The sequence below is a fragment of the Chaetodon auriga genome, chromosome 21 (assembly GCF_051107435.1).
Source record: "Chaetodon auriga isolate fChaAug3 chromosome 21, fChaAug3.hap1, whole genome shotgun sequence".
Taxonomy (NCBI): domain Eukaryota; kingdom Metazoa; phylum Chordata; class Actinopteri; order Chaetodontiformes; family Chaetodontidae; genus Chaetodon; species Chaetodon auriga.
The window spans coordinates 17116622-17139960 of NC_135094.1; the positions used below are offsets into that span (position 1 = coordinate 17116622).

General features: G+C 42.6%; 1 protein-coding gene across 3 annotated transcripts in view; it reads right to left on the reverse strand.

Annotated features, from left to right (window-relative positions):
• abca4a (ATP-binding cassette, sub-family A (ABC1), member 4a) overlaps positions 1-23339 on the reverse strand; it is a 34118-nt gene that overhangs the window by 2250 nt on the left and 8529 nt on the right. The window contains exons 8-47 of one of the 3 annotated variants that reach the window (XM_076761258.1): positions 22875-22964; positions 21256-21490; positions 20505-20644; positions 18176-18292; positions 17199-17396; positions 15071-15276; positions 14812-14988; positions 14500-14722; positions 13218-13439; positions 12755-12959; positions 12594-12671; positions 12270-12464; positions 11497-11674; positions 11258-11389; positions 10912-11051; positions 10670-10807; positions 9577-9755; positions 9206-9308; positions 8453-8658; positions 7975-8029; positions 7659-7739; positions 6619-6788; positions 6228-6352; positions 5975-6073; positions 5691-5880; positions 5195-5289; positions 4966-4998; positions 4638-4743; positions 4450-4524; positions 4196-4365; positions 3847-4024; positions 3631-3746; positions 2511-2658; positions 2309-2432; positions 1778-1907; positions 1471-1591; positions 1273-1335; positions 1086-1192; positions 825-966; positions 100-234 (exon numbers count right to left, since the gene is read on the reverse strand). In XM_076761258.1, coding sequence (XP_076617373.1) covers positions 100-234; positions 825-966; positions 1086-1192; positions 1273-1335; positions 1471-1591; positions 1778-1907; positions 2309-2432; positions 2511-2658; positions 3631-3746; positions 3847-4024; positions 4196-4365; positions 4450-4524; positions 4638-4743; positions 4966-4998; positions 5195-5289; positions 5691-5880; positions 5975-6073; positions 6228-6352; positions 6619-6788; positions 7659-7739; positions 7975-8029; positions 8453-8658; positions 9206-9308; positions 9577-9755; positions 10670-10807; positions 10912-11051; positions 11258-11389; positions 11497-11674; positions 12270-12464; positions 12594-12671; positions 12755-12959; positions 13218-13439; positions 14500-14722; positions 14812-14988; positions 15071-15276; positions 17199-17396; positions 18176-18292; positions 20505-20644; positions 21256-21490; positions 22875-22964 — 5625 coding nt within the window. Of the gene's footprint in view, positions 1-99; positions 235-824; positions 967-1085; positions 1193-1272; positions 1336-1470; positions 1592-1777; positions 1908-2308; positions 2433-2510; positions 2659-3630; positions 3747-3846; positions 4025-4195; positions 4366-4449; positions 4525-4637; positions 4744-4965; positions 4999-5194; positions 5290-5690; positions 5881-5974; positions 6074-6227; positions 6353-6618; positions 6795-7658; positions 7740-7974; positions 8030-8452; positions 8659-9205; positions 9309-9576; positions 9756-10669; positions 10808-10911; positions 11052-11257; positions 11390-11496; positions 11675-12269; positions 12465-12593; positions 12672-12754; positions 12960-13217; positions 13440-14499; positions 14723-14811; positions 14989-15070; positions 15277-17198; positions 17397-18175; positions 18293-20504; positions 20645-21255; positions 21491-22874; positions 22965-23339 lie in introns of all 3 variants that reach the window. The other 2 variants (XM_076761257.1, XM_076761259.1) reach the window with 2 other exon arrangements.

Consider the following 23339-nt stretch of genomic DNA (forward strand, 5'->3'; position numbering starts at 1 on the left):
TGAATGGTGACAACAAACACATTAACACACAAACACCAAACCACGTCCATTCCTAAAACGCTAATCCAAACCAAGCACTGTCATCAGTGTGGGCCTCACCAGCAGCACCAGCGCAGGGCAGCCTATCATAGCGATGGCTGTGGAGAGTTTCCTCTTGTTACCTCCGCTGTAGGTCCCAGCACTTCGGCCTGCATCCTCTGACAGACCCAGCTTCTGGATGGCCCACTCTGCAACCTGAGCACGAGGAGGAGAAGTGCCTCATGTTACAAAGCAGTCAAACGTCTGTAAAGTAAAGCTGTATATTTGATACAGGATCAAAATCAGACAGGTTTATAGATTGAAATGACTCTACATTTACTTTGTAGTTTCCAAATGTGCGAGGCTTCTAACAGAACTTCTTTCATTCTTTAAACCACAGTAGCACATTATGACTGTTTCTGGTATCGTCCCCACTTCATTTTCTAGGTGATATTCTGTTTTTTTCTTCTCTGTCTAAAAAGTTGACGTTTGCTCGATGAAAAGAACAAGTCTGCCAAAGATTTGTGTGTACTGTCTTGAAGTCTTCAACTGTGGTTCTATTTTTGAAATCAAATTGCTGCTTTAATTGTCCACTACACCCTTCTCCTCTTCTCCTCTTTTCCTCAGTGCTTATAATGAAAGGATGTGCCACTTTATTCTGCTCGCAATTAAAATAAAAACATCACCTTTTGCATTCGTCTTTTTTCCACCTCCACAAGAAGGGGAATGGGGGGGTGATAAGTTAGGCTTGGGGGACATATTTATCATTTACAGTGCTGCTTACGCCTCTTCATTTCCTGACTCACCCTGCTGATCTCAGCCTCTGGAACTCCACGAAGGCGGGCGTAGAGGTGTAGGTGCTCTCTACCTGTCAACAGCTCGTCTATGGCATCAAACTGTGGGCAGTATCCCATGTTCTGGTGGACGTCCAAGATGTTGGTCAAAATACTGAAGATTTAGGGGAAAACACTTGAGGTAAACAATAAGTATGCTGTTTACAAGCCTCAAAATGTATAAATTCCATGTTGGTTACTTCCTACTATTTGTAAAAATAATATGTCACTAACCAGTGACCAGCGACTGAGGCTTCCCCTGAGGTGACGTCAATGTCTCCAGTCAACATTTTAAATGTCGTGGTCTTCCCAGCTCCATTAACCCCCAGGAGACCAAAACACTGTAGGAGATAAAACACAATAGATTAACAATGAAGTGACCTGAATGTTTCCTCTGTGGAGTAAATTGCATCACACACACCTCTCCAGGTGATACGCCCACACAGATTCGGTCCACTGCGGGGATGATTGTTCCTGTGTATGTCTGGCAAAGCAAGGTGAGAACAAAATAAGGGTAAAGATGGAAGTATTTCTTAAGTTTGAGATCTTTATTGAACATCCATCTTAGCATTTTGTCCTTTCTATTAGTGATCACAGTTTGAATAGGAAAATGTCTCACCTTGGACAAGTCTTGTATGCGTAAAATGTCATTCGTTTTCTCACTCTTGTAGATTCGCTCTCTCTCCTCTGCTACATCTACATCTTCATCCAAAATAGGAGGCTTTGGGCAGTCTAATATCCTGTCGATGGAAAAATTAACCACTCAGCAAATCAGCCTCCAGTCAATCAATGCACTCCTCACATCACACTGTGTTATCTAGAAAAACATCCCTGCATTTGATTACGCACATTGTAATTTTTAATGAGCAATTACTAAAGTACATCTGGTGAGTTTGGTTTCCTAATTCAAGCTCTGCTGCACCTACCAGTGATGCAGGAAGAAGCGATACTGGAAGAGAATATTAAGGATGAAGTAGACGAATCCCTCAACAGCCATGCAGAATAGGTTCTTCCCAATAAAGTCCCAGTTGTAGGGGTCTGGACTGTAGTCCTCGCCTGAGGAAATACATCAGTGTAGCACACCTGTCAATCATGCTTTCACACTTTTTAAAAATGCTGGGTATGCTCGGCATAAGGACATTTTTCAGTTATAACAGAAGATTAGCTTGTCTTGAATATATTTTTAATATATTTTGTAGTGAAATCAGTGATTGTAATTTTATTGTAATTTTTCATATTTTGCACTTTCAACTTCCCGTATATATTCTTCACTGCTACAGAATCTGTTGTCTAGAGTGTGCTACAACTTTGCATGTAAGTTATCAGGTTTCTGATGCAACCAATGACCCATCATTCACTCAGAGTGTTGATATGTCGTGTTGGCTGACAGTTGTGTTGCTACAAGTATTTTCTTGCTGGACTGTGAGTTTAAAGAGCATGCGTGTGGTTTGTATTACCAAAGCGAGCATAGATATCAGTCACAGCCTGGTTCATGGCCATGTCTATGAGACCTCGGCCCAGGCAGTAATGAGGGAAGATGAGCAGCAGGGTCTTCAACAGCTGGTTGACCTTGTACAGAGCCTAGAAATCCAACACACACACGTTAGGGTGATACTAAAGGTGCATGGAATTAGCAGTTGCATATCCCCATGGTCTTACTGTGGTGCCCTCAAAAAGGTCCAGGATGAAGGTGATGGCACTGCTGTTGATGCCGATGAAGAGGTTGATGCACGACAAAGAGACGTAGGCTGTGCTGGGCACACTGAATATAAAGGACATGGGGTACATCATGGGCGTCACAGACCAGCTACAATAGGCAGAGAGAGATGAAATAAAGCACCAGTTAAGCACAGTGAAGGCCACAATCTAATGCCAGACACCAATGATATACTGTTAGGAAAACTAGCTGTGTAGCTACGTGCTAATCAACTTTTTAAGTAAATTTTATGCAGAGCAGCTCAAAGAACTGAGACATAGGAATAGGTGTCATTTTGCACAATAATTTTATATTTTATAGACTATCAAAAGTACTAAACATTAACATCAGTAAATCACCTGCACCTTAGTTTGGATAAAGTATAATTAGCATAACAAATAATAGGAGATTGGCAGACTATTGAACTACTGACAAGATACAAAAACTTGAATATAAAATGTAACAAATGTTTATGTTAAATTTTCTTAATTTAGCAAAATAATATATATCACTTCAGTAAAAAACAATATATGATACAAATATTGTATTATATTTACTACTACTACTGGGTGTGTCATTAGCTAGCGTGAGCTGTGCAGTACACATGACCCACAGGAGTGTAACAATCTGATGATGACAGTAGCTCACATTTAGGCTCGGTAATGAAAAATCTGCTATGTCTGCTAGAGGAGGCATCTTAAAATGTACCCATGTGTCCAAGAATGTTAAAACTCATCGTGATAACCAGACAACTGATCATTTTGGGAACAGAAAGAAAGAAGAAATCTTGTATTACCCTGTTGTTAAAAATCAGCAAGTCATTGTGGAATCAATTCAGGTATTGGTTTTGAAATTGCTTATGATAGAGAGGTAATTTGCTCTTGGTTTTGTCAATATTTCACAAAATTACAGAGCCGCAAGAGGAAAACGCTAGAGCTTGTACGGCGGCATTTAATTGTGTTGGTTTACTACATGAAAATGTTGAATACTGGCACAAAATGTAACTTGTTGGCAGTGTCAAATGTAATAATGAACATTTTCAAACAGTCAAACTGCTATAGCCTGGAAAAGACAAAAACCCACCCATAAAGCATGAGCAGGGCAATAAGTGGTTGGAGGTTGGTTGGTGAGGTGTAGCACTTCTTATCAAAAAAGATGAAAATTTCCACCACCATGGCTGCACTGATGGAGTAATTCACCTGGAGGAAGAACACAGACACATTAGATACCAATATAATCTTCTGACTGACATTTGCCAGGCTTTGGTACACATCCCATATGGTAGCAGAGTAACTATACCATGTCCCAGAGAAAGTTGGCCATCCAGTAGACCAATGGACTGACTCCACTGACAAACTGCAGGTGTTTGGCCTGGGTGACCCTCTCCTGGATCAAATAGAGGACAAAGCTGGCTGGAACGAAGGACATGGCAAAGATGACACAGATGGCCACCACTGCGTCCACTGAGGTGGTCAGGCTGGGAAAGGACAGAGGTAAATGATCAGTTCAAAAATCGAGAGTAAATGTTAACTAGTCTAAAAGAAAAAAAAAACACTCCAACTCCAACTATGCATTTACAGTATCACACCCTGAGACTTCTTAAAAACGCCTTACATTTCCTTGCAAACCACCAGAAAAGGGCACTCACACAGTGATCTCAGAGAGCTGTTCTTTGGTGAGGTTCAGTGGATGGTTGATGGCAGTGATTCCGTATTCGTCCAGGTTTGCTCCTTTGGGCAGGTTTGTGCGGAGGATGGCATTGTTGGCCACGTTCATGAAAGCAACCATGGCGTGCCAGCCCTTATTGTTGTACCACACCTGCCAAAGTGAATGGTGTACTTTGAGCAAGCTGATCACAGTGAGGAAGGTTTCATTTGCCTGATGAGGCTTCACGGGACTGACCTTGACATTGTTTTGAGTCTCCATGTACCTGAGGAACGTCCCTATGTCCCTCAGCGTTTGTTTGGAGTATTTGCCCTGCAACCAAAAATTTGAGGTCCTATTACAAAACTCAAGAGCAGGATGATGTGCACACAGAATATTGCGCACAAATATGAGCAAACAAATAATGCTGAGTTTTAAAGCCATACCCCAGTAACATTGAGCAGTCGTCCCAGCTGTACCGCTACATCCTGGATAGTCTTTGGTTGAAGCACCAAAACAGGGAGCTGTCCTCCCACTGATATACCTCCATACCTGGACACCACAGAGAAAAAAACCCTGCTGACATCTATAAATCTGTACTGTGACTCCAGTTCCTGCGGCCCAAAAACTGTACCACACCATTACAGCCACTAGAGGGAGAACTGCACCACTACACATAACACATCAATCCATATAATAAACTTCAAAACACGAAGATAATTGGACTTAACTGCAATCTGACAATGAAGCAGCTGGATACAAATGTGAAATTACCTTTGTTCGTTCACCCAATATTTGCTCTTCAAGCTGCAAAGAGATTGACAGTTCAATCAAAAAAAAAAAATACTCCAATACCACAAATAGGCTCACACCTTTTTAAAATTAATGATGGTGTTATACGGTACAGTAACTTAATGGATTTCATAACTATTTGCATTCCGTTTTTACTTTTTGGACAAGTTAGTAAGTCCTTCCTTTTGAATTGGTGCGAAGGATCTTATACCTGGTTCTGATGAGGCTGGGGTAGGTCTTCACCAGGTAGTCAGAGATGTTCCTGCCTGTTAGGTCCATGAGAACATCTCCTGTTGACTGGATCCTCTAATGCATAAAACACACACACAGTGTACATTAATAGGAGACACTCTTCAGCAGTGGTGGACCTCTAGTGCTTGCAGTATGAGTTGAATAGGTGGAAGTGATACGTAACACACAATACACAATAGTGTGTGCTGAAGGAAGTTAGTAGTGTACTGGAAGTGGTAGATTGCGTGTGTGTGTGGGATGAAGACTTGGGTTAAGATTAGGGTAAGGTTAGGGTTAGGTTAAGGTTGGGGTAAGGGTTAGGGTTAGGCAAGTCATGGTCATGGTTATGGTCGTGGTTCAGGTAAGCCTCTGGAAGGTGAATCTAAGTCTATGTAATGTCCCCAAAAATGATGACAACAAGTGTGAGTGCGTGTGTGTGCTGTGGTCATTTTGAATATATTAACCCAACCATCTACCTGTGGAGGTGGAAGGCCTCCAGCTCCCTCAGGACACACAGGGAGCATGGTGAGTTTCCTGGGTGTGCTGCACTGACAGTCCGGAGAAGGTCTGAGGGAGTTCCATTCTGGGCCAGCAAGCATATCTATCAGGACGGGGTTAACAAGAGGCATCTCCCACTCCGTGGTGATGTTGTTGCATGGGAAATCTCTACCAGTGAGGAGAAACAGACCCACGTTGTTAAACAAAATAACACAGAGGACCGTCTGGGAAAAGGTGATCTAAATCTGTGAAGGTGACTCACTCGAGAGGTTCATCCGCCATGCAGCGAGTCCCAAAGCCTGGCTTGTCCAGCAACACTTCACCAAAGTATCTCATCTGAGCATCCATAGGACGCTCATTACTGCGATGGACAAAACAATAAAACACATATTGCTACACCAAAATCAGAAAACATTTTAGCCAAATTTAATTAGAAGTTTTGTACTAATCTCATTAAACTTGTCTCTTCATAACAGATAAAGAGCACTCAGTGATCTAATGTCCATTACACCCACCTGAAGAAGGTGTACTGTCTCCCATATAGCCAGGGACTGAGAGTGAGACTTGGATACTCTCCAAAAGGTGGAACGATCAGAGTGAACATCAGTGCCAGAAAAACAAAACTAGCTGGCAGCACAATCTACCAAAGACAGAAACAAAACTGCAGTTTAAAAACCAGAGAAAATATCTAGCACTCAGTTGAGGATCAAACCCATGGTACATCTCAGATATTCAACTCTAATTCAACTATAATTGAGAAACAAACTCTACTGATCGACCATCCTAGTTTTCAAATTTACATCATCTACAGCATATCACAGCACTTCAAACATAAAATGCTACTAAGATCATTGGCAGTGCTGCATTGGATCAGGATTATGTTTTGATTGATTACAGCAATGCTACCTGGGCGAAGAAGTCTTTGTAGGAGCGTGTCGCGTGATGCAACCTCTTGATCAGCAGAGCAAAGAACTGTTTGATGGTCAGACACAGGCCCCTGACCTGGTAGGATCCCCTGCCTGCACTGCCTTCTGGGACATCACATGGGCCCTGGCCATTGGTGTGCAAAGCCCCATCTGTCTCTGGAATAAAGAGCTCAAGTCAAGTTGCACAGTCTGACTTGAACATGCAGCGTAAAGGCATACTTAAAGAGGCAAGAAAGCAAGCCAAGCATGTTCAATCCTCTGTGAATAGCATTCAAAAAGCATTTACCAGCAGCACTCTACTAGCTTAAGGGCTGTACTTCATCATTGTAACATGTTACTGGCACCTGTGAAAGCTCTCAATGGAAATCAGCTGATCGCATGTCACTAATCAAAATGCCCAAGCTGAAGCTCTCTGCATCACACTGTTGTCAGGAAAAACACTTTTGCCAAACTATGTTTTGAGGGGTGGATTAAAGAATGCTTGAAAGAATAGTTTTGATATTTTGGGAAATGCACTTCTTATTATTATTATTATTATGGTAAATATGAAGCTATTGCCAGCAGATGCTTAGCTTATCTGAGCACAAATATTGGAAACAGGAAAATAAATGGCTCTGTCTGAGGGTAATCTGAGGGTTCTGTCCAAGTGCAGTTTTTAGCCAGCAACAGTATTTCCAGGAGTTTTATTCTCACCCTGAGCTGAGATATAATTAGTGAGCTTTACAAGTGTTGGTAGATACTTTGTTTGCTTTGGACAGACCCAGGCAAGCTGTTAGCATCAGGTCCTGACAGGAGAGTAATGTCAGCATAATGAGTGTTTCCAGTCAAGTGAGGATATTTCCCAAAATGTCAACTATTCTGTTAATTTTTCAGTTGACCTTCACATATTCTTTTTAGTCAAGGTTGAATAGGTTTCAACCTTCACTTGTAATATAGACCGTAAATCCTCTCAAACTACAGAAATTGATGCATTTTTCCCACAACAGCCGCATTTGTCCAGAGCCATGAGCTGAATGTCACCTTTTGGTGGTTCCATATCTACTGCCACTGTGTTGAGTCCACAGAGACTAGTTCGACAGATCTGTCGCAATGATTTCTTGCCTGAGAGCGTCAGAGAATGGGATACAAAGGATATGGTTCACTTGATGAGGGGCATGATGGAGAAAAGAGGGCTAGAAGACATACTACTGCATATTCAGAGACACAAAGAATCAACAGGACCAGAAAAAAGAAAAGAAAAGAAAAGAAAAGAAAAGAAAAGAAAAGAAAAGAAAAGAAAAGAAAAGAAAAGAAAAAAGAAAAGAAAAGTGCTACCAAAACTTCGTGCTGTTTTTACCTTGGATGCATTTCCTTATGGTTGCATTCCCATCAGCAGTGACCTTTAGGAAGATCTACAAGGAAATAACTTATTTTATTGTCAGGATCCAAGATTAACAGATGCTCTGGATTACAAAGCCGTATAAAACAGAGCCTAATCACTGTGAAGGTGAATATCAGGCCGTGACTGCATGACAGATTGCCTCAATAAAGCTCTCCATGTTTGCTTTTGTACACGCCATAAAAACTGCTGTTTAGCACTGAAAATGAAAATATCATTTGTACCTCTATAACTAAGACTCTTTGTTACTCGGGGAGCAGTCATTGTCAGTTTGATCTATTTTCTCATTTTCCAGGTCCAGGGACTGCAATCTGAATTTGCAAACATAAATTGCTTTTTTGATTCTCCTAATATATCACAGCTGCATGTAGGTGTTAAATACAAGCAGAGCCATGATTACTACACAACTTCCTTTTATTTTTTTAAGTCCACGAACCTCCTCCAGCGATGTGTCAGACACACCAAAGCTGCTGAGGCCTATGTCCACCAGGGTCTCCTCCAGCTCCCTGAAGAGGCTGGCGTAGGCCCTGGGCTGGAAGTTGCGGTTCGGCAGCAGATAGGTCAGCTCCTGGCCAACGGCCTCAATGAGACGAGCCTGCGGCACGTGATGATGAACCAAGGCTGTGATGCTCTCCATGTTACCTGGAGATGAGTGGTAGAGGATGACTTTGCCTTATTTCAACTTCCATCACTGCTGTTTGTTTCATATTATATTGAATTCCTGTTCCCTCTCTTATACTTTAAGAGGCACTGGAGAATAATAGCTCCAGCAGTAACAGTAAAAAGATACTGCACCTGACAGGTGGCATGTTAAGCAGAAATGTACTGTGAGAAGATTAAGAAGGTGTGCAAAATCTCAGCGTGGAATAAAGGAAAACATTAAAAAACCCATTAAATTACAGCATGGTTGGACAAAACTGCATATCCAATTGACCTCTAACAGGTCTACAGAGGGCCTACGATAGTTCACTGAGTGCATGTGCAGGGTGTTTCTAGGTGTGTAAGTAGACTGACTACAATCCAGTACAAAAGTGCTATTCATCAACATGACAGTGAGATTATCCTCCCTTGCGTTATTAATTTAGAAGCTGAATAGACTAAAAACAGGTTTCACGGAGATTGACAATGAAGTTGGCATCGCACCGATCGCAAATTCACCATGCAAAAATGAAACCGGCGGTGACCTTACCATCCATCTGTCTGCCTGCGGACTGGCTCTCCTCCTGGTTCACTTTAAACTTTGAACACTTTGAACATTTACAAGAGCAGTCCTCAGTGCAGTCGCAGCTGGCCTGCAGGACACAATGTTAGGGAATAACATGATTTACTTTACAAAGACTCATTCATATACAAATCACGGAGGGACTTATGACGGTGAAAGCATTGCAGTGCAAAAATGAGATGCTATCCCATCTGTTTTCTCCACCACTTGAATAAATCCACTTCCATATACATCATCTTGTTTTATTTTGTTTATTATTTTTAACTTTTAATGCTACTACTCTGTTCCATTTAGAGCCTACTGTGCTCAAACACACGCAAGACCCCATTTTCATTTACCTTTGGAGTGTCATGTTTCATTCGTCGTACAACAGTGAGGTAGAAGCCAGCGCCAAAACAGTTCTTGAGGAAGATGGGGGACCCGCAGCAGTAGAGGCGGCCCTGAGAGATGATAGCCACCCTGTCGCTCAGCAGGTCGGCCTCGTCCATGTGGTGGGTGGACATGATCACTGTGCGCCCTGCAAGTGCAAACAGAGACGGACAATGACATGAACTGAGACATAAAGAGGGATAGCTGTTTGATAATAATGGTTTAGAATAACAAATTGTTGTGCTGTGAAAAACTGAAACATTTTTAATATAAGGGTTTCAATACAGCTGGCCTCAGTATAGTAAAATAAATTCAGTAGGCCCAAGAATATATGACATACTTGAGATAGTTACAATGGAAACATCTGTCCATTGACATTTAAGACAGGGAGAGTTTTTGTTCAGAAAGTTTATTTTGAGGATTAGTGGAACAGCAGTCAGACCTGTTGTCAGTAATGGCATCAATTATGCAATGTCTTGTGCAGGACTTATGCTGAATTATTTGTGGCCCGACCAAACAAACATGTCAGGTTTATTAATCATAACCTCCAGCTGTTATGTAATATAGCATGATGCACTACACTGCTACTTTGTTGTGTCATTGGCGAGGTTCAAGGGACGTCACTATTTGTCAAGGACAGTAATAATGATGAGAACATGATGATAATGAACCGTAATTCATAGAATTCTATCGATATGATATTTACACTATGGTCACAAGAATTATGGTCCCTTAGAGAAATAATTTTAACTGACTACACATGTTTGGCAGTTATTACAAATACAGCATTATGAAAAATGGTTGTTTAATGTAAGTTAAAAAATTCAAATAAAGTAGAAACATATAAGTACAGTTTACAACGGATACAATTACAATTAGAACATAATATAAGTAAAGGATGCCTATTTTAAGAAACAAATGAAGCCGTTATTTGTCTGTTGATAGTGCAAAACATATTTTTGTTATGGCATCTGTCCATTTGAAGGGATGAAGCAGAAAAACTCCTCATTACATGACTACAGGGCTCTATGCTCTCTTTTAGCCAGCAGGGGTCAGTGTTACCTGCACGATATTTGAGCAGCAGGTCCCAAATGGAGCGTCTGGAGTAGGGGTCCACCCCTGAAGTGGGCTCATCCAGGATCACCACCTTCGCTCCTCCAACAAACGCCAAAGCAACTGATAACTTCCTCTGCATGCCCCCTGGATTAGAACATCATAAAGTACTGATGGTGCACATGTCAGTGTGTGTGCATCTGTGTGTGTGTGTGTATCCATATGCATTTTGATGAAGCATCCAGACAGACCTGAGAGGTTCTGGGTCAGTTCATCTCTCTTGTGAGGGAGACCCAGATCCTGCAGCATGTTCTCCACCTCCTCCTCAGCCTCCGCTATTGGACGGCCTTTCAACAGTGAGTAGAAGAGGATATGCTCCGCTACAGTCATACTGATGGAGAACGACAGAAAGGAGGGGAGGCAATAATCCACTTGCAACTATAAAATATACACTCAATCATTCTTTGTGTGTTTGTTTGTCTTTTATTGCACTATATGATGAGTATTATTGCAGTAACATATAAAATTAAATTTAACAAAGTTATTTATTTATGATCAAGACTTGAATCTGTGTGGAGTGTGTGGAGAGTTACATACTGTTGAAAAAGGATGTTGTGCTGAGGGCACATTCCCAGAGACAGGCGGATGGTGTCCATGTCTGTGCGGATGTCCTTGCCGTAGATGGTGGCTGTCCCTGAGGTGGGAGGGAACATACCGGTCAAGATGGACCTGGGAGAAAGAGGCCAAGAGAGAAATAAGCGGAATGAAAGAAGGCGTTCTCCATGTTGAATGTATCATTGTTGTGTGTGAGCATGCTCGGCATCTGTGTAACATACATGGTGGTGGTCTTCCCAGCCCCATTGTGTCCCAGAAAGGCAGTAATCTGGCTCTCATAAAAGCTGATGCTGAGGCCATCCACAGCCGGTCTGATGCTACTGCCGAACACCTTGACCAGGTCCTGGATGCAAACACCCTTCACCAGGTCAGCTGGCTCTGCTTCAAAGAATGCCTGACCTGAATAAAGACAACCACAGACTGTATATGTTACTAATCTGTCTGCGCCATGAGTGAATAGTGCTTCTGGACTGTTTGAGTATTTAAAAAGCAAAATGAAAGTAAACAACACTATATAATAAATAGTAACACACTAATGAATACATAGTAAATATTTCAACCAAATTATAAAAAGTGAGAATTACATCAACATATCATATCATCCCTATCACTGTTCAGAAAGTAACAGAAGTGGTATTTTATTTCCCAAATGTGCACAAAAGAGGCAAGGCACATGTGAGATCAGGGGATCGGAATGCCATACGGTGCAAAGAAAACAATTTCCATCACTTATTAACTAAGCCTGGAACTGAGAAGCTAGCAGTATGTGTGTTCACATATGTCAACAAAGTGCAAACACACACAAGGACGCTGAGTTCCCACACAATGAATGTGATTGGCAGAGAGGGAAAGTGAGAGCAAATAATAGAAAAATGGTCTCGATCCTGAGTGGAGATCAGATGTTTGTTCGAAGATATATGACATCAACAAAATAAATGAAGGAGTTGTGATTTTTCAAAATGAAACCATGAGAGCCAATCTGTAATTATTATACCGTTCTCCTGGTTCTCCTCCGCCTCAGCCTGGTTCTCCTTCTCCAGCCTCTCACGCTGATCCTGGTGTTCACATGAGGCCGTCTCCTCCAGGATCTTGGGTTTCTTCTGGTCTTCCTGCTGGTCTTGGTTTTCGTCCTCTTGTTTCTCCCCTTGCTCTTTGTTTGCCAGGTTATCAAAGCCTTTTTTATCCAACTCTGGTAAAGAAACAGATTGGTAAATTATGTCACTGGATAATAAACTAAGACGTGCGTTTTAGCATAAACCCATATACCTTTTGTTATGCACAGTAAGTGAATAGGGAAAATGATATGTAATAATCATACCTGAGGCTGGAGCCACACTGTTGAGCCAGTAACAAGGCAGGAAGGGGAAGTAAAATGGCCGACCAATGCCATACTGTCCTGTGATGAAAAAAAATCTCTAGATATATATAATACATGAGCTACAATAAATAGTATATGATTTTACAGCAAAATGCACTGACCAGGGAAGACATTGTCCAGGTACCAGGCCAGCACAGCATAGAGTACTGTGTCCAGACCCATCATGCAGATGGAGGTGAGAAAGGAGAACTCATCCCCCTCCAGAGGGCTGGTCTGGATGTTGTCCCACTGCAGACCCAGGCCCTGTTCTTCATACCGCGACAGGTATTCTGTTCCAAAGCCAAAAGCCACTTGGGACAGCAGACTCTGTGAGAAGAGGCAATAGCAACATTGTCTTTGTTCTAGATTTAGGGCTCATCCTTCAACTGTCAGCAGCGTAAACTTAAGTTATTCAGCATTTTTAACAGATCTAATAGGTGTGTAATGCAATTAAATGGGAAGAGTTAAGCAGTAGGTGCATCCTGCGCTGTGGCTGAAATTGAATAATTACTATATATATGGTGGCATGTTTTCAGTTGAAGCATGCTAATTTGTCAGAGGGAGATGCTGAGATGTGAAACCCACCACCAGGATCTTCATGTCCTTGGTGATGCGGTCTTGCCAGGTAAAGCAGAAGATGTGCGGGAGGTAAAGGGTGAAGTAAACGATGCCGCAGCAGGCTGCCGCCAGGTTGGCCTGGTTGAAGAAGACGCTGAGGAGGAAGCACTGCATGATGGTAGCCGTCATGAAGGTGAGCAAGAAGAGGAAGAGGATGACGGGGTTGCTGTAGTTCAGGACCCTTCCTCCCTAAAGGCCAGAGACAAAGGGTGGTGTTTTCAGGTGGAGTGCACTGAATCTGCATAGGAATACAAAACTTAAAACTGTGTGTGGAGGAAATATGGTGATTGATGTAGGGAATGCTTGATTCAATGGCTTTGGAGCAAGTTGTGATGGAAACACATGCTTAACATGGTTCCTTAAATCCCCCCCCCCCCCCCCCCCCCCCTTTAAATAGCATGAAATTTTTCCACAATGTATGTCCATGTAACATATGCAGTATATTTTGTATCTATATTACTTATATGTCATGCTTAACCTGAGTGAAATATAGAAGTAGCTTTTAGTGAGCTTGTCATGAGAAATAAGGTATAATAAGTCTCACATTGGTGACATGCCATATGACCATTATTTGGGTTATCTTGGCATAAACCATTGTTTTATACATATCATCCACTAGAGGTCAGAACAGCTCATCTTTCTGTAATATGACATCAGAGACACTGGTGGTCCACCAGAGGTGACTTGTTAATTTTCCAAGATGAAACAGTTAATCATTACCCAGCCCATTCCAGCAAAGGTGTTCATGTAATTCCCATGATGTCATGGTATTCACACACCTTTCATTAATGATTTATATGTTTGTAACCTGTGAGTCACTATTATCAATTACTTATTTCAAGTAAAAAGATCTGGAAATGATTCACAGTAAAACTGGGTGATTACATAAATTAAGGTCATCTGAGCCACACTGAATGAATCCTTAAAAGGACTATATCACTATCTTCACGAGTAGATTTGATTTGATCTCTAGCTCAATTCTTGTATGAAACTTAAGAAAAATAGCAGCTAAAATGAAAAGTCAAAATCAAGGTAATCATAAATGTGCTGGAACATAGATGAAGAAAGTCTAAAAGCTCTCTAGGAACTCCACCCATACACAGTACTGTATACGTTGGATTATCAGTTTTCCACCCGCTGTGAAATCAGGTCAAACAGCCTTCTGCCCAAACATAAAGTGCTTGTCTGAGACAAATTAGATGGCACAGGGATGAGGATCTTTCGAGGCTCTCTGTAAATCCTTCCTCACCATGATGATGGCAGTGAGGAGAGCGGTGCTGGTGCCCATCATGATGAAGCTGTCAATAAACCAGGTGGACCAGATGACGCCGTTGGTGACACCCATAGCCTTCAGGGTCTCCTTCAGACGGAGTTCCTTTTCCAGGACAATGCTCTTGACTATCATGGACACAGAGTAGACCCAGGCCAGTACCATGAAGATGGGGAAGCAGCGGTTCAATGTCAGCATGAAGCTGGAGAGAGAGGGGGAGGGAGAAATAAGAGCTGTTAAGTGTGACTGAACTTTGTTTGAAGTTACCAAATTATCCTGCTTTCCACTCACAGATCATCCACATAACAAGGGTAGGGCATCTGCTGTAGGTAAACACCCAGTGGCCACTCCTTTCCTGTGTGCGTCTTGATGATCCCATGCTCGATTATGTCCTGGAGGTAAGCAAAGCCGCCCCAAACATAGCGAAGGTCATCCATAGGATCCGCTCTAGGGCCAGGGTCCCAATACCTAAGCAGTACACACATATTTAGTCTCTAAGTTTATCATCATTACATTAAATCCATTGTGTCCACTCGACTTTGATTCTCACCTGTCTTTGACCTTATTGGTGCGCTCCACTGCATCAATATCCATACGGATCTTGAACTTAACATGAGGTGGGACGTTGGTGGTCCAAGGGTACATATTTACAAAGACAAGGCCTGCCCAGAACTTGCTGTCCTCCAACAGGTCCATGGCCCGATGAGTGATGGTGTCCTCATCAGGCAGAGCCACAAACTTGTCCAGGGTCACACACTGGGTGAGGGAGAGCAAACAAGAGAGACAGCCATATGAATGGGCAGGTGTTAAACCAAGGACCAGGGTAACCCCTGGGTGTAAGTGAAGTACCAGTTAAACTGCATACTGATGTTACATACTGATGTTAAGCAGGTATAATGCTTGCCATATTTGACATCATAGTTTATTGTTAGGATGCTAACATTTCCTCCAACTTAGCACAACAAACAGCTCAGGCTGATGGGAATGTCATTTGTTTTGCAGGTGATTAGTCAACCAAACAATTACTGGATACATTTAAATTTTGACCTGATGATGGCACTAGAGGGAAAAATCAGGGGACGATTCATCCTGAACATAAACGTTTCACTGAAAGACATCAAAGAGTCAGAGAATCAAGAGTCATCGATGATCCATAAATAAATTTAATCAACCTCATGGTGGCGCTAGAGGAAAAGTCAGAGAATCACCAATATCGTGACAGATTGATCCTCTGGGGGTCATGATGTCCGTGCAAAATTTCATGGAAATCCCTCCAATGATTGTTGAGATATTTCAGTCTGGACAGAAGTGGTGGACCAACAGAATAACACTGCATTCCTTAAAGCTGTGCCACCAGCACGGCTAAAAAGGTGAAAAGATCAGAGTTGCCAGTATTGGCTGCAGTCACTATGATCCACACTCTACACCCACATTTGCAGTAACACCTCAGCCGTGGTTGTCTCTTCCCAGCAAAGCATGTCTGATTCAGCCATTCACTGTCGGCTAATGCAAAGAGGGAGGGCCTTCATCCAAAAGGAAACACTCCAAAACAACAATTTACCCCTGAGATCCCGCACACAGATACTCCCCCAAACCGCAAACACACATACACACAATTTGCAGTGCAAACATAGACATGCATCCAAAATACACACATATAGTGTATGCATTTACAGACACAATGTACACTAAACATGCCCACCTAATGATTCAACTCTCAAAAGCCGTCCCTTAATTTACATTCACCTACAAACAGCAGCCCCACTGTGTGGTTTTATACGCATGCATGCCACCAACGTGCAGCCAACCAGCCATCAAGCCCACGGTCATTGTTGGTGCTTTATAAAGGGTGGTGGATGGAGTGACAGCTGTATCTAATCGGCCTCAATCGTTCCCACTCTCCCTGTCACACTCAAGTGCTGTAAGCTTCAACTCGGACAAAAACAAAGAGCACCAACCATCCTTCCAGCCATGCCCCCAGGTGCCCCCCATGTCACCCCCCAGCGCGATAGGCCTCTCATCCCGATTAGCCTCCGCAGGGAAAGGCGTGATTTGAACTTTGTTTCAAATGCATTGGTCCACTAAATGTGGAGGGCCCTCACAAGAGAAGGTTTGTGATGTTGTTGTTGTGTTTTTTTTTTTAACCCTCCACTCCATCAGCAGCAAACAAAAGAGACTCGACAGCTTGTTTGTTGCTCTGGCTCTCGCCCACCTGGGTAGATTGCCATGTCTCTGGGGGCGGGGGTGGGGGGGCAAATTGCAGAGCCCAAAGACAGCTTATATAAATGCTCACATCACATCAAGAATAGTATTGAGCACATGGTGGGTAGGCAACCAGTGTAGTGAAATCAACAAGTGTCAAGACCTGTGCTTAATTGGATTACTTCATGAATAGGCCTGTCCTTGAGCTGGACCCCTCAGGTGAAGTGAAATGTGGAAAAACAGTCCACATTCTTGCTGTCAGAGTCTGATGGGAGGAAAAAGTCAGCAAAAACAATCCTGACACCTTATTTTCATCTGGAAAAGTGGAGCCCCCTTTGACACGTCAGTAAAATTACACACGCTGATACACATTTCTCAGACTCCAGTCAGTGGTATTTAAGAAGCAGGTACGTTTGCGTACTGCAAGATGGAGGAAATGCTGAGAGGATAAATGTGTTTTAGCAGTGCCCACTCACATCCCCGTACTGGTTGAGCATCCGAATGACCCGGTCAGTGAGGTTGAAGACATCTCGCCAGTCGAAATCAGGCATGCCGGCTGGACGGTCCTCTGGTGGGCCGTTGTGGAGGAAATTGAGGATGTGTTTGGAGGAGAACGGCGCCTCCTCTAGACTCCTGTCAATGAAATCCATCACCGATGGATTGCGGATGGTGTCCTGAAACAAAAGGAAATAGGGGAATAAGCTTTATTTACCTTTTTTTATTTTTAATTAAAGAGCAAGACCTTTTCTTCTGAGGAAGATGTTGCTAAGACAATGGTACACACACACAATAGACATCTCAGAAGAAACCCAGAGGGAAAAGGAAAGAAAAGACGTATGTGCAGTAAAAATTAACTCAATCAAAGCATTAATAATGTACAAACTGATTGCAAATGCAACATAATTAGGAAGAGTAGAATGGAAATCTAAACTATGTGGTGTTTGAGGAGAGACAGAAAAGAGAAAGAGAGACGGGGAGGGAGGATAGATGGAGAAGGGAAAGAGATGGCATATTTTGGTAAGGTTCTACAGTGGAGCAGGAAACTTTGTGAACTCCTGAGACCTCAGCGAAAAGCGTCAGTGAGAAAAAGATGAGGATGAAATAACAACGTCATTAATCACCTCATTCAAAGGGACAATTGTTTAGTGTTGGATGTCAGCTGAATGGCAACGCGGAGGTAAGTCCTGATCATATCTGCTGTTTTCGGCACAGTAGGGCTGGGATGTGAATGTAACTTTAAACCACAGTTGAAGTCTGCTGTGAGTTTGATGTAATTTAAATGCGGTGATCCTGCTTGCAGTGCTGAATTTGTTTTTGTTTTTTTCCATGCAGTTTCTACCACAAACACTTGATCTGATGAATTTGCTTCATGTGTGTCCTCATTCCTAATGGAGTACTGGTGTACAATACTATTTAAACCTAATTATTTAGTCACACAATGCTGTTGTCCTACCCGGATCATCTTGACTTGGACTCCGTCTTGGAAAAAAGCCCAGATCTGAGGTGCCACTTCCTCCCAGGCCTTCCCCATTGTCCTCAGTCTCTCCAGCTCCTCAAATGTAGTGTTTGCCTATAGGAGATATGGAAGTGTGTATGTGTATGTGTATGTGTATGTGTATGTGGCAAGATTGGAAGGACAGGAAATTATTATCAAAAATAAACATGCACACACAGCTATTCTCACAAATGCCTGTTTGCAGGTGCACAACATTCAAAAGTATAGGAACACATGCAAATAGAATCATTTTGCACACACGTGTAGAAGAAACTAACATGGGTTCAGCTTTAAATGCACACAGGCATACGCGTGTATATGTGTACACAACATTCAGAAACTCAAACGCACACATTGTCACAGGTCTCCTAATCTCCTGCTACATACCATTCCCACATTAAACTCTCTGTGAAAACAGGCTTTGCAAAGACAACACACACATTCTCACACAAAGAATTCCCGCGGGCCTGTTCAGATAACCAGCAACTGTGCAACAAATGCACTCTGTGCCAAATCGTCAAATATTTACTGCACGCTTATCGTTGAAACCCTGGATGTGTGTGGGTACAGTGCTTTGTGTGGCAAATACCAAAGCCTGGCTATTTCAGAGTTCAGTCATGTGCAGTGGGGGATGAAAGCGCTCAAGAGTACACCCAATTAAACGCCTTCCTCTTGTGTGTGTCTGATTTTGGGTGACAATGGGGACAATGGAGCCGGGGTGACAATGGAGGCCGTTGGTGACAACTGGCCGAATGCATTCAGCCTGCCCAGTGAATCCCAGTCAGGTTCCCACAAGTGAGCGCTTCCTCATTGCCCGAGGCAGTTTAAATCAGCAGGCGAAAGCAGGAGGAACACTAGGGGGTTCCTTAAGGTGATTTCTTCAAGGGGGCAGTCGAGGGATCTTGTAGCTAGACAACATGTGGGGTATTTTGTGCCTAAATCAGCATGTACCTGTATATGTTGCAACAAAGTGAGCAAAAAAAAAAAAAAGACGGCACCACAAATATGCTGCCTATCATCAATGCTTGACTCCTGTTATCTGTAAGGCAACTTAATGAATGCCTACATCTATATCACATAGCCAAGAAGTGCTTCTGCAGCCAACAATACAGTGAAGCCAGTGATACAGTGATAAATGCAAGGTCAATGCAGTATTAGAAATGGAAAATCTGTGATTAAAACTATTCATGAATGCAGATTACTGGGTCCAACTTCCTGGATAAAATGCTCTGTGACAGCACTCATACAGCTGTGTTTGTTGAGCAGTACAAAAAGGGTTTAAAGACACACCTTTTAATTTGTCTCTTAATATAACAGCATGTTGGGCTGCCGCCATTTCTGAGTGCAACACACCAAAGTAAGAAGGGCTCACAAGTATTTCACTTTAAAGTTTGCCATTGCACAACTGGACTGCTTAATTTACTGCAGGTTTAATTCTGAAATGTTTAGTGTACAACATTGAACGGGAGAGAAATACCAAGCTTCATGCTCATATGCAATTCTGAATGACATGCCTGTGTGGACTTTAAGGTGGTTTTGCCCCTCAAGTAAATGAGCAGGTTTATGAGCTGCATGGCTCACCATCACACAAAAGCAGCCACTTAAAATGTGACAACATATGTTGGAATGCAGAGTGCTTTTCTTGGAGTTTCATATGAAATAAACTGATGCCTGACAGAGTTAAGAGGAAGAAAACAAAAGAGGCAGTTGAGGCCATGTTTTTGGTCATGTAAAGTAATGGATTATCCCATTAGTCATTACTTTCTTAATGCAATTAAGATCCCAATCTGAGGGAAGAGGAAAACAAAGAGGGCATTAAAGGTCAGGAAAGAGGAAACCAAGTGTGCGTGTGTGCGTGTCTCTTTGTGTGTGATCACACGTCTTTAAGGACAGACTCTAACTGCTTACATAACACTGAAAAAGCCATGGCGCCAGTAGACTGTGTGGTAGTCACCACAGCCCATCAGCTTGTGTTCTTCCATTGCAACCAAGCCATCCATGACTGCTGCCCCCCCGAAGGGCTTTGACCAACGCGTATCTACATCTAGATACAAAGGGCTGAACATGACATGGAGAAAGTTGATCCCCTTCTTAGGGAAAATGCATTGTTCACTGGAGTAGGCTTACTTGCTCCAAAGAAAATCAAAGATATGGATGTGATGCAGAAACAGAAGGCAGTCAAATGCATTGTGTCTCGTCTAATAGAAGCTTTATAGCACACGATTGTGTATTAATCCACAGTACTAGGCCACGCTTTTGATAAACACATCCATCAAGTGCTGCTTACATTTCGTATGATCTGCCTTACAGCCGGCGAGTCAGGGGCGTAGAGGATCTGTCCCATCAGCATGGGCTTGACAGAGTTCCACACAATCCTGGTGGCAGGGTTGGACTCCAGTTCCTTCATCAGATCATTGCAGAAAGGAGCTGCATGCAAAGGTTGTGTGTTACATATTTAATACATTCTATTGAAAGAGAATATGGCAAATGGATAAATTGTTTCTGTGTTCACTCAAATACACTATGTAGGTGAAAAGGAGAATAAACATTCTATCAAATTTCTGTAAAACTGTTATGGACTATCGATCCTGTTGCCACAGCCATCTCTCTTGAAAAAGCAAAGCAATTCAGAAAAGAGAGGAAAAAGCTCCTAAATGAAACATTTCAGGAGGGCTCCAAAATGTATGAGTCATAACAGGACTGTAACACACTGCTTGACTGAGACACTTCAGCTCATTCAGAAGTCTGCAGCTCAGCTATTAGCCAAGAACCAAGAGGAGAGAGCACATTAGTCCAGTTTTAGCTGCTTTGCACTGGCTTCCCGGAACAGGCAGAATTGATTTTAAGGTCGTCCTCCTCGTCGTATACAAAGCCCTTAATGGGTTAGTACCGAGCTACGTTGCCAAATCCCTTCTTCTGTTTGCCCTCTGTGGTCATCTGCTGCTGTTTTACTGAAAGTTTCCAGCAACAGCCGAAAGAAAATCAGGGATGCTTTTTATTATCATCTGCCATGTTATGCTAATATATGGTCTACTCACTGGTGCTGTTGTCGTAAGTGTCGTGGCCCTGCGTTCTTCCACCACTGATGCCCAGGAAGGCTTTGTAGTTGTTGTCCTCGTACCAGTTGAAGGAGGTGACCCGGGAGAAAGCGCCCTCGGTGTAGCCACATACCAGGCTGGAGGCAGCGGTCATCACCTGCCTGAAGGACAGATTCTTCTGGAAGAGGGGAGTTATGACCTGGAGGAGCTCTCTGGAGCTGTTCCTCTGATGCAGCTGAGGAGACATAAGAAAGGACACCAGAGCATGTGAGCTTTGAGATGAAATATAACGCTGTATTTAACAGTTCTTTTATATGAGTTGATGAAGTTTGGGTATGAATCTCTCCCAGTCAACTGATCAGTACAGACAAGAAGCAACTGCATGGAAAAATCTGGCACATCGATTAGCTATAGTATAACATTTTGCCCCTGGTTGCGGTAACTGATTCCACCAATGCAGTGGTGTAAATTTGCTCCAGCTGTGGTTCGCACCTCTGGCTGGTCTCAGAACAATCCTAAATATATGTATGACCAGATGAAGGAACCATAGAGGAATGCACTACTGTGCAAGGTGCTACAATATTTATTAAATGTAGAAAAATGCACCTAGCACATACTTAAACACTCACAGACTATCTATTGTCACTGTCCAGAGAAAACTACCTATCTCCAAATTTTTGAATTTTTGAGATAAACTGGAGGATGAAGCGTTTGTTTACAAGTGAAGAAAATTATTAAGCTCAATGCTAACTACACCTCACTTCTCAAGTTGACATTTTACAGGAATACACGTTTGTTTTTCTTGGCTTCGTTTGGTCACACAGTTTTTTCACTTTTCCAAAGAATCTCAGGACGCGTTTCGGAATCTTCCACCTCTGATTTCAAAGGCGAGGAGTGAGTCATCACGTCTCGTAACAGACTGTCTATCGTAGCGACAGAGAAAAGTGTCTTGCCAACAGGATGTCAGACTGCACTACATATCCCATGGAAACATCCACAACAAACAGAGCAATATTTCCACACACCCACGCACACTGAAGGTTTAAAATACAGGTACGCCACAAATTACATGGACACAGTTGCACAAATGCAAAATCTTACCTCAGACAATAATAACACACAGTAAGTCAGAATAGACACTGAAGCAGATCCATTGCACACAACTCATCTCCTAAGTCAAGCTAATACCGACTGATGCAAGTAATGAGACACTTGGCACAAGTGAAAACATGGTTACACTGATGACGGTAATCCAAGCAAAAGAATAACAATACGTGTGGACTTAATGTCAGTGAGAGAACAACATCCACACATACAAAGAGATCATTCAATCCCCACTGGTGTTTAACCTTCTCCACGTCTGGAGGCTTCACCTGCTCTTGCAGCCTCTGTGTTTTTTCCATTGGGATGGTCCCATAATGATGATGTATGTGTTTTTGAGGCTAAAGAGGCCTGCTCTGGATTTAGCCTTCCTCATACGCACTAAATGATATCCCCCTACTGTCTGTGTTTGCGTAAAAACTCAGGCAAGAGGAAGCAACTGTTTCCTGGCAGCTAAAAATAGCAGGCAGTGAACTTTTGAATGGAGCGAGGCTGGGGCTGCGCTAGCCGTGCGTTACCTCTCGCAGCTTGTCCGAGGTGGCAGAGATGACCCGTACCCAGAGGCGAATGTCGATGCCTTCAGAGTGATTGTCCAGCACAAGAGGAAGCTGGAGAGAAAACACAAATGCGTTCCTTTAATACCAGTGCTTGACCGCATTTTCCACTTTTACTTAGTGCAAACATTTCATCTACAAACTGTCAGTGTGTATTCAGATACAATGGACTCAAAAGTAATGTTCTATCTGCTTTTTTCTTGTAGTTGATGGACAAAATTTCTTTACGCTATTCAACACTTCAAAGTCACATTCCACCTGTCCAAAATACACGTCATGCAGAGACCAAATCATCTAAGTGATGCCAAACGTCACTTGTTTAGGTGATAAAATGTGACATAACCATCGTCACGTCGTTCACGTTTCATATGTTTTCTCTTGAGTGCTTTCTCTTGAGGATGTGCTGGTTTGTCCAGAGATCCTTCAGCC